The 12,086-nt window shown below is 48.4% G+C and overlaps 1 protein-coding gene across 1 annotated transcript in view; it reads right to left on the reverse strand.

Moving 5' to 3' along the window:
* Positions 1–531: 531 nt before the first annotated feature.
* The window catches only part of TTLL8 (tubulin tyrosine ligase like 8), a 42,139-nt gene continuing 30,584 nt past the window's right edge, over positions 532–12,086 (reverse strand). The window contains exon 14 of the mRNA XM_055374484.2: positions 532–738. Coding sequence (XP_055230459.1) covers positions 731–738 — 8 coding nt within the window. The 3' untranslated portion in view covers positions 532–730. The remainder of the gene's footprint in view (positions 739–12,086) is intronic.

A 12,086-nucleotide genomic window follows, 5' to 3' on the forward strand; every position in this document is an offset into this window, starting at 1 on the left:
TATGCAGCCCCAAACAGCTGGGTGCAAGGGTGAATCAAAAACAGCTGGATATGGTGCACACCTGTGGTCCCAGCTACTCAGGAGGCTGAAGTGGGAGGATCGCTTGAGCCTGAGAGTTGGAGGCTGCAGTTGGAGGCTGTGACTGCACCACTGCACCCCAGCCTGGGTGACAGAGTGAGATCCTGTCTCAGAAAAAAAAAAAAGAAAAAAGATCAAATAATTTTATTAAAAAGTAGAACTTCTAAAAATGAAAACTTTAAGAAATTAAAACTTCAATGGGTAGCATTCTGAAATGAGCTGGAAGACAGGCGAGGAGGTATTTTTAGAATGCAGCACAGGCAGCTAAATAAATCAAACAAAGAAGTGGGAGACTAAAAGATACCGGGAGAGAGAGAAGGCTTAGCAAACATTTAGTTTGTGTTCCAAAGGGAAAGAGGCAGAACGGGGTGGAGGCAATATTTAAAGACATAATGGCTGAGAGAGTCCCATAATTGAATAATGACACCAGCGCACACATCAAAGACATTCAAATTCCAGGTTGAATAAGTAAAAATCAAATTGAACACTCAAAAGCTGGCAGATAGAACCGACAGCTCCCCTTGGAGAGTGATGGCTGACTCTGCTGATTTTCCCAGAGCCACAGCAAAGACAAGATGGTGGAAACACATATTCAATGTTCGGCGGGAGAGTGGCTGCAACCTGTACTCCTGCTGCAGAGAATCTGACGCTGTCATGAACCTGTGTGGAAAAGATATTGACAGACCAAAAGCTCATCCGAACGTCCCATCACTGGCACCTTCCTAAGGGACACTGTCTTGAGCAGAAAGAAAGTGGTTCAGAATGAACATGGTTGGAAGTCTGAGACTCAGGAAGAGTGAAGGGCAAAGAGGAATGTATGTAGTAAATCTAAAAACCACTGGCTGTGCAAGCGATGATGATAATCACGCCCAGTAGACTGTTAAAAACATTATTAAACAGGCTGACAGCAATAGCAGGAAGTCAGAAGGGAGCAGGGGACTTCACATTTTCCAGGCTTCAAAGTCGATATGTTGCCAGGTGGGTATAAGTGTGACTTCCTTCACTTTAGATTTTGGTAAGTTTAACGTGCAATGAGTAGTTTGTAGGCAGTGAGTAAAACACCAGAAACAGAGTCTGTAACCTCCAAACCAGAAGAAGGAAAAACCAAAATGAGAGAAGCATCAATGAAAACTAAGGCAAGAACAGAGAGAAAAAGGAACATAGAATAGATGAGATCAACAAGTTAAATGAAATCAGATGGTAGGTACTGTGGTCATCAGGCCCCCAGTGATCCTCACCCCCAGGCAGTCATGCATGTGTGCTCCCCTCCTGTCTGGATCAGGATTGAGGTGCATGGCCAGTAGAATACACGAGCAGCAGGGGTATGTGATGTCTTGGGTGAGGTCATAAAGACCTCATGAATCTAGTGGTCTCTCTTGAATCACTCACTGGAGGAAGCCAGCTGCCATGTTGTGAGGACACTCAAGCAGCCCTGTGGAAGGTCCACGTGGGAGGGACTGATGGGGGGTGCACCATCAGGGAGGTGGGTCCCCAGCTCCAGGCAAACCTTCAGATGCGGCTGCCTCAGTTCACACCGGGACTGAGCTTCAGAAGCATCCCTGAAGCAGCACCATGCCGAGGAGCCCTTCTCGGACTCCTGAGCCACAGAAAACGTGGAGGATAAATGTTTGCTTTGTCAGCAGCTCTGCTTTGCAGTGATTTCTTATGCAGAATCAATCACCACAGAATCCATGTACATGATTACATTAAACGTAAATGTTACATGCACTGGTTAAAAGACACTGGCAGTCCAGAATTTTATGCAGAGAAATATGTAAAACATAAGCTTATATAATGATGAAAGAAAAAACATACCAGGAAAATCCTCACCAAAATAAAATTAGTAACAATCTGAAAACTCTAAAGCAAGAACTGACAGAATTACATGCATCTTATCATACTTTGCTTAGTAACTGATAAGCAAACTAAGAAAATGAAATATGTCAACAACACAATAAACAAATCTGGCCCAACTCATGATACTGAACAATTTCAGAATTACACATTATTTGCACCAAGAAACATTTACAAAAATTGACGACCTAAAGCAACTGACAATCATCTAATGACTCACAATCCTCCATCTGACATGCACTCCTCCATCTGACGTGCACTCCTCCATCTGATGATGTGCACTCCTCCATCTGACATGCACTCCTCCATCTGACATGCACTCCTCCATCTGACGTGCACTCCTCCATCTGATGACGTGCACTCCTCCATCTGACGTGCATTCCTCCATCTGACAATGTGTACTCCTCCATCAGACGTGCACTACTCCATCTGACGAAATGCACTCCTCCATCAGATGATGTGTACTCCTCCATCTGACGTGCATTCCTCCATCTGATGATGTGTACTCCTCCATCAGACGTGCACTACTCCATCTGATGAAATGCACTCCTTCATCAGATGATGTGTACTCCTCCATCTGACATGCACTCCTCCATCTGACAACATGCACTCCTCCATCTGATGATGTGGACTCCTCCATCTGACATGCACTCCTCCATCTGACAACGTGCACTCCTCCATCTGACGTGCACTCCTCCATCTAACAACATGTACCCCTCCGACAACGTGCACACCTCCATCTGACGACATGCACTCCTCCATCTGACGACATATACTCCTCCATCTGACGTGTACTCCTCCATCTGACAACGTGCACTCCTCTATCTGATGTGCACTCCTCCATCTGACAACGTGCACTCCTCTATCTGATGTGCACTCCTCCATCTGACATGCACTCCTTCATCTGACAACATGCACTCCTCCATCTGATGTGCACTCCTCCATCTGACGTGAACTCCTCCATCTGACAACGTGCACTCCTCCATCTGACGACGTGCACTCCTCCATCTGATGTGCACTCCTCCATCTGACAACATGCACTCCTCCATCTGACAATGTGCACTCCTCCATCTGACATGTACTCCTCCATCTGACGACGTGCACTCCATCTGATGTGCACTCCTCCATCTGATGATGTGTACTCCTCCATCTGACGTGCACTGCGCCATCTGACAACATGCACTCCTCCATCTGACGTGCACTCCTCCATCTGACAACGTGCACTCCTACATCTGACGACGTGCACTCCTCCATCTGACGTGCACTCCTCCATCTGACGTGCACTCCTCCATCTGATGTGTACTCCTCCATCTGATAATGTGTACTCCTCCATCTGACATGCACTCCTCCATCTGATGTGTACTCCATCTGACCATGTGTACTCCTCCATCTGATGACATGTATTCCTCCATCTGATGTGCACTCCTCCATCTGATGATGTGTACTCCTCCATCTGACGTGCATTCCTCCATCTGACATGCACTCCTCCATCTGACAACATGTACTCCTCCATCTGACGTGCACTCCTCCATCTGATGACGTGCACTCCTCCATCTGATGTGCACTCTTCCATCTGACATTCACTCCTCCATCTGACGTGCACTCCTCCATCTGATGTGCACTCCTCCATCTGATGATGTGTACTCCTCCATCTGATGTGCACTCCTCCATCTGATGATGTGCACTCCTCCATTTGATGACGTGCACTCCTCCATCTGATGTGCACTCCTCCATCTGATGTGCACTCCTCCATCTGACGACGTGCACTCCTCCATCTGATGACGTGCACTCCTCCATCTGATGTGTGCTCCTCCATCTGATGATGTGTACTCCTCCATCTGACATGCATTCCTCCATCTGATGATGTGTACTCCTCCATCAGACGTGCACTCCTCCATCTGACGACGTGCACTCCTCCATCTGATGTGTGCTCCTCCATCTGATGTGTACTCCTCCATCTGATAATGTGTACTCCTCCATCTGACATGCACTCCTCCATCTGATGTGTACTCCATCTGACCATGTGTACTCCTCCATCTGATGACATGTATTCCTCCATCTGATGTGCACTCCTCCATCTGATGATGTGTACTCCTCCATCTGACGTGCATTCCTCCATCTGACATGCACTCCTCCATCTGACAACACGTACTCCTCCATCTGACGTGCACTCCTCCATCTGATGACGTGCACTCCTCCATCTGATGTGCACTCTTCCATCTGACATTCACTCCTCCATCTGACGTGCACTCCTCCATCTGATGTGCACTCCTCCATCTGATGATGTGTACTCCTCCATCTGATGTGCACTCCTCCATCTGATGATGTGCACTCCTCCATTTGATGACGTGCACTCCTCCATCTGATGTGCACTCCTCCATCTGATGTGCACTCCTCCATCTGACGACGTGCACTCCTCCATCTGATGACGTGCACTCCTCCATCTGATGTGTGCTCCTCCATCTGATGATGTGTACTCCTCCATCTGACATGCATTCCTCCATCTGATGATGTGTACTCCTCCATCAGACGTGCACTCCTCCATCTGACGACGTGCACTCCTCCATCTGACATGCACTCCTCCATCTGATGATGTGCACTCCTCCATCTGACATGCACTCCTCCATCTGATGTGCACTCCTCCATCTGACATGCACTCCTCCATCTGACGTGCACTCCTCCATCTGATGTGCACTCCTCCATCTAATGATGTGTATTCCTCCATCTGACGTGCACTCCTCCATCTGACAACGTGCACTCCTCCATCTGGCGTGCACTCCTTCATCTGACGTGCACTCCTCCATCTGACGTGCACTCCTCCATCTGATGACGTGCACTCCTCCATCTGACGTGCATTCCTCCATCTGACAATGTGTACTCCTCCATCAGACGTGCACTACTCCATCTGACGAAATGCACTCCTCCATCAGATGATGTGTACTCCTCCATCTGACGTGCATTCCTCCATCTGATGATGTGTACTCCTCCATCTGACATGCACTCCTCCATCTGAAAACATGCACTCCTCCATCTGATGATGTGGACTCCTCCATCTGACATGCACTCCTCCATCTGACAACGTGCACTCCTCCATCTGACGTGCACTCCTCCATCTAACAACGTGTACCCCTCCATCTGACAACGTGCACACCTCCATCTGACGACATGCACTCCTCCATCTGACGACATATACTCCTCCATCTGACGTGTACTCCTCCATCTGACAACGTGCACTCCTCTATCTGATGTGCACTCCTCCATCTGACATGCACTCCTTCATCTGACAATGTGCACTCCTCCATCTGACATGAACTCCTCCATCTGACGACGTGCACTCCTCCATCTGATGTGCACTCCTCCATCTGACAACATGCACTCCTCCATCTGACAACGTGCACTCCTCCATCTGACATGTACTCCTCCATCTGACGACGTGCACTCCATCTGATGTGCACTCCTCCATCTGATGATGTGTACTCCTCCATCTGACGTGCACTCCGCCATCTGACAACATGCACTCCTCCATCTGACGTGCACTCCTCCATCTGATGACGTGCACTCCTACATCTGACGACGTGCACTCCTCCATCTGACGTGCACTCCTCCATCTGACATGCACTCCTCCATCTGAATGTGTACTCCTCCATCTGATAATGTGTACTCCTCCATCTGACATGCACTCCTCCATCTGATGTGTACTCCATCTGACGATGTGTACTCCTCCATCTGATGACATGTATTCCTCCATCTGATGTGCACTCCTCCATCTGATGATGTGTACTCCTCCATCTGACGTGCATTCCTCCATCTGACATGCACTCCTCCATCTGACAACGTGCATTCCTCCATCTGATGTGCACTCCTCCATCTGACAACGTGCATTCCTCCATCTGATGTGCACTCCTCCATCTGACAACATGTACTCCTCCATCTGACGTGCACTCCTCCATCTGATGACGTGCACTCCTCCATCTGATGTGCACTCTTCCATCTGACATTCACTCCTCCATCTGACGATGTGCACTCCTCCATCTGATGTGCACTCCTCCATCTGATGATGTGCACTCCTCCATTTGATGACGTGCACTCCTCCATCTGATGTGCACTCCTCCATCTGATGTGCACTCCTCCATCTGACGACGTGCACTCCTCCATCTGATGATGTGTACTCCTCCATCAGACGTGCACTCCTCCATCTGACGACGTGCACTCCTCCATCTGACATGCACTCCTCCATCTGATGATGTGTACTCCTCCATCTGATGTGCATTCCTCCATCTGATGATGTCTACTCCTCCATCAGATGTGCACTCCTCCATCTGACGACGTGCACTCCTCCATCTGACGTGCACTCCTCCATCTGATGATGTGCACTCCTCCATCTGACGTGCACTCCTCCATCTGATGTGCACTCCTCCATCTGACGTGCACTCCTCCATCTGACGTGCACTCCTCCATCTGACGTGCACTCCTCCATCTGATGTGCACTCCTCCATCTAATGATGTGTATTCCTCCATCTGACGTGCACTCCTCCATCTGACAATGTGCACTCCTCCATCTGGCGTGCACTCCTCCATCTGACGTGCACTCCTCCATCTGACGTGCACTCCTCCATCTGACGTGCACTCCTCCATCTGATGATGTGTACTCCTCCATCTGACGTGCACTCCTCCATCTGACGTGCACTCCTCCATCTGACGACGTGCACTCCTCCATCTGATGATGTGCACTCCTCCATCTGATGATGTGCACTCCTCCATCTGACGTGCACTCCTCCATCTGACGTGCACTCCTCCATCTGACAATGTGCACTCCTCCATCTGACGTGCACTCCTCCATCTGACAATGTGTACTCCTCCATCTGACGTGCACTCCTCCATCTGACAATGTGTACTCCTCCACCTGATGATATGTACTCCTCCGTCTGACGTGCACTCCTCCATCTGACGTGCACTCCTCCATCAGACAATGTGTACTCCTCCATCTGACGTGCACGCCTCCATTTGACAATGTGTACTCCTCCATCTGATGCACATTCCTCCATCTGACAACGTGCACTCCTCCATCTGATGATGTGTACTCCTCCATCTGATGATGTGTGTTGATGAAAACCCAGCATCCTCTGTCACAGTTAAGAGACTCCTGCCCACTCTTAACACTGCAGGTCCATGTAGGTGTGGAGCAGCAAGAATAAGACACAAAAGGCATAAAGATCATAAGGGAAGAAGTGAAACAGAATTGATTTGCAGGTGATGTGACTTTGTCGAAAACCCAAAGGCATCTACAAGTTGCCAGAACGAAGAGGTGAATTTACCAACAAGTTGGGACACAGTGTCCATGTACAAAATCAGGGCATGTCCCACATTTTAGCAACAAACCAGAACCAAGAGGTGAATTTACCAACACGTCAGGACACAGTGTCCATGTACAAAACCAGGGCATTTTGCACATTTTAGCAACAAACAATTGGAAAATAAAATTTCAAATACTATTGATAAAATTATCAAAATTTATTTGTAAAATATACTTATAAAAGTATCAAAAATCCATCAAATACCTAGGAATAAATGTAATGAAAACTATGCAATAATATTGCTTGGAGAAACTGAAAAAACCTAAATAAATGTTGAGATACATCATGTGCAGGGATCAGAAGCCTCAATATTGTAGGATATCAATTCTCCCCAAAATGATCTATAGATTTGATGCAATCTCAATAAACATCCCAGCAGGTCTTTTTAAAACTTAACATGAGGCTGGGCACGGTGGCTGATGCCTGTAATCCCAGCACTTTGGGAGGCCGAGGCAGGTGGATCACAAAGTCAGGAGATCGAGACCGTCCTGGCTAACACGGTGAAACCCCATCCCTACTAAAAATACAAAAAAATTAGCCGGGCGTGGTGGTGTGCGCCTGTCATCCCAGCTACTCGGGAGGCTGAGGCAGGATAATCGCTTGAACCTGGGAGGCGGAGGTTGCAGTGAGCCAAGATCGCACCGCTGCACTCCAGCCTGGCAACAAAGCGAGACTCCGTCTCAAAATAAATAAATAAATAAATAAATACTTAACATGAAAATTCAGGCCAGGTGCGGTGGCTCACACCTGTAATCCCGGCACTTTGGGAGGCCGAGGTGGGCAGATCACGAGGTCAGGAGTTCAAGACCAGCCTGGCCAACACAGTGAAACCCCATCTCTACTAAAAATACAAAAAATTAGCCGGGCATGGTGGTGGGCACCTGTAATCCCAGCTACTTGGGAGGCTGGGGCAGGAGAATCACTTGAACTCAGGAGGCAGAGGTTGCAATGAGCTGAGATCATGTCACTGCACTCCAGCCTGGGCAACTGTGCGAGACTCCGTCTCAAAACAAACAGACAACAATAACAACAACAAAACCATTCAAATGACATAGAGTAGCCAACGCAATTTTGAAGAAGAAACAAAATTGGAAAATGTATACTATCATATTTGGTTTTGTTTTGTGTTTTGTTTTTGAGGCGGAGTCTCTCTCTGTCACCCAGGCTGGAATGCAATGGCACGATCTTGGCTCACTGCAACCTCCACCTCCTGGGTTCAAGCAACTCTCCTGCCTCGGCCTCCTTACTAGCTGGGATTACAGGTGCCTGCCACCATGGCTGGCTATTTTTTTTTTTTAGTAGTTTCGCCATGTTGGCCAGGCTAGTTTCCAACCTGTGACCTCAAATGATCCGCCCGCCTCGGCCTCCCAGAGTGCTGGGGTTACAGGTGTGAGCCACCACTGTCGTATTTGAAAACTTCGAAGACAGTATGGTATTGACATAAGGACAGGTAAATAGATTGTTGAAACAGCGTAAATAATCCAGAATTCCTTCAAGAGAGTCTATTTTTGACAAAGATGCCCAAGTAATTCAGTGGGAGGAAGGATGGTCTTTTTGATGATGGTGCTGGAACTACTGGACAGTCACAGGAAAATCTAAATTTAACGTTTTATTTAGGAAGCAAGAATTGCAATTCAGGGCATATACACAGACGGGGTGATCTCGCTACGTCCGAAGAACAAAGACAAGGTTGGGAGTTTTCTTAGAAACATAAATGATCTGTGTTGTTTCACAAGCAAGCTCACCAGCAAGACCAGTAAGCACCAGGAGACTTGTGGGGCTCTGACGGGTGAATGATGGTGTGGGTGAAAGCATGTTCAGAGTCCCAGCAGGTTGTTTCAGCAGCTCGCAGATAAAACTGTCTTCGGATTACAGGGGCTGCTTTAGGTGCTGGGCTCACAAAATGTTTAATTTTTGGAGCAGGTGCCAGGTTATGTTCTGAGTGTTTTCTCCCCTGGCCCCTTGATTCTGATTTAGTTGTGTAGGACAAGAGTGAGCCCATTTGTATCATTGGCTTTTACAACACCATACACAAGAATTCACTCAAGACGCATCATTGACCAAAATGTGAAAGTCAAAACCATAAAGCTTGTCGAAGGAATCACAGAAGAGCATCTAAATGCCTGAGAAGCTGGACACCCTGTTTACACTGAGCGATTATTACATACCGCATGCCTGCATCATCATATTTCATGTAACCCACAAATATAAACACCTACTGTGTACCCACAGAAATAAAAAAAAACAAATTAGCAAAAACTCCAAAAAAAAAAAAAAGGCATCACTAAGAAAGCAAAAAGGCAAAAGCCACAGACTGGGAGGAAACAGTCCCACTGTGCGTATCTGACAAATAAATACACAGAAGAGGCCAGGCGCAGGGGCTTAGGCCTGTCATCCCAGCACCTGAGGTCGGGAGTTCGAGACCAGCCTGCCCAACATGGTGAAACCCCGTCTCTACTAAAAATACAAAATTAGCTGGGCATGGTGGTGCATGCCTGTAACCCCAGCTACTCGGCAAGCTGAGGCAGGAGAATCGCTTAGAACCCCAGAGGCTTAGGTTGCCGTGAGCCGAGATCGTGCAGTTGCACTCCAGCCTGGGCAACAGAGTGAGACCTTGTCTCAAAAATAAATAAATTAAATAAATATACAGAATCTATAAAAACCACTACAAGTAACTAACCAAAAACAAGCAACCTAATTTTACAATAGGAAAAAGACTTAGTAAGGCATTTTGCAAAGCAAAATATCGGAAAGGCTAATGAACAAAGTGCTCAGCATGACTAGTCACCTGAGAAACATGAATTAAAACCACGATGAGATACCCGTACACCTACCAGACTGGCTAAAAACACAGCCTGACAATACCCAGTGTTGACCAGGATGTGGGGCAACCAGGACTCTCATGTGGCAGGTGGGAGTGCAAAACGCCACAACCATATTGGAAATGGGGAGTTTCTTCTAAAGCAAAACCCAAGCATCCTTCATGACGTAGTGGTGCCACTCTTGGACACACAGCCAAGACAGACAAAGGCACATGTCCCCGTAACGGCCGGAACAGGATGATCAGAGCAACTTCATTTATCACAGTCCTACAGTGGAAGCAAGGCAGCTGTCCGTCAGCAGGGGACCAGGCGGGGTCTGGCACACGTGTGCAATGCAGTACTGTTCATCACCGACAAAGGGTGCACACCCGTCACACTGTACAGCCGCTGCACCTCAGAGTGCAGGGTCAGACACGGAAATACACCCGCCACTCTGCACAGCCGCCACCCTGCACAGCCGCCACCTCAGAGAGGAGGGTCAGACACGGAAATACGCCTGCCACTCTGCACAGCCACCACCTCAGAGTGGAGGGTCAGACACGGAAATACACCCGCCACTCTGCACCGCCGCCACCTCAGAGCAGAGGGTCAGACATGGAAGCGCAGACCATGCCGCTCCACCTATAAGACGTGCAGGGACCACCAAAGGTAATCGATGATGATTTAAGTCCAATAGTGATGATCACCATTTGGAGAAGAGACTAGAAAAGGCAGGAGGCTCCGTGTGGCTGTGTGGGTATCACACATGTGACAATCCATCAAGCTGTGTCTACTTACGGCCTGTCCTCACTGTAGGTAAGTCATACCTTCACAAGACCGTTTGGAAAGAGATACTATTTACTAGGCAAGAAAAACCACCAAATGGCTAGAAAAACATCTAATGAATGACATGCCAGACTTGCCAGACCTTCTATCCTGAAAACCACTGAGGAAAGTCAAAGAACCCAGTTAAATGAACCAGATCTGGATCATGGTTGGAAAACTTTATTTAAAAAAATGTCGGCCAGTTGCGGTGGCTCACACCTGTAATCCCAGCACTTAGGGAGGCCGAGGTGGGTGGATCACCTGAGGTCAGGAGTTCGAGATTAGCCTGACCAATATGATGAAACCCCATCTCTACTAAAAATACAAAAAAATTAGCTGGGTGTGGTGGTGCACGCCTGTAGTCCCAGCTACTCAGGGGACTGAGGCAGGAGAATCGCTTGAACCCAGGAGGCAGACGTTGCAGTGAGCTGAGATTGTGCCACTGCACTCTAGCCTGGGAGACAGAATGGGACTCCGTCTCAAAAAAAAAAAAAAAATCAGCTGGGAGTGGTGGCTCACGCCTGTAATCCCAACACTTTGGGAGGCCAAGGTGCGTGGATTGCCTGAGTTTAGGAGTTTCCAACCAGCCTGGCCAACATGGTGAAACTCTGTCTCTACTAAAATACAAAATATTAACTGGGCATGGTGGTGGGCGCCTGTGGTCCCAGCTACTCAGGAGGCTGAGGCAGGAGAATTGCTTGAACCTGGGATATGGAGTTTGCAGTGAGCCAAGATCGAGCCACTGCACTCCAGCCTGGGCAACAGAATGAGACTCCCTCTCAAAAAAAAAAAAAAAAAAAAAGGATGTCCGTTCTCCCCAAGATCTGCAGATTCAAGGTGATCCCAGTCAAAGTCCCAGCAGTTTGCTGTTCTTAAGCCGACAAGCTCCAAGGGCCAGCACGCACTTCCTGTCCTGCTGGCCAGACTGGGCCTGGTGACCCTGTCGCCACAGGCCTTTTGTAGCACAGGCTCTGAGTGCAACGGTGCGGTTGCCTGACTGTCACGGAACAAACACACACCAGGCAGCCACTAGCCTGAGGCCGAGGGGCACATGGAGCTGGCCTGAGCCCAGCCAGGAGTCTGGAAGCAAGCCCAGCTCCTCCCGGCCGTGCCCTCGAGGGCCTGACCGTGAAACGCTCGTACGCACGGGTTGGAGTTGTTTGCCACGCGTGGC

The sequence above is a fragment of the Gorilla gorilla genome, chromosome 23 (assembly GCF_029281585.2).
Source record: "Gorilla gorilla gorilla isolate KB3781 chromosome 23, NHGRI_mGorGor1-v2.1_pri, whole genome shotgun sequence".
NCBI lineage: Eukaryota > Metazoa > Chordata > Mammalia > Primates > Hominidae > Gorilla > Gorilla gorilla.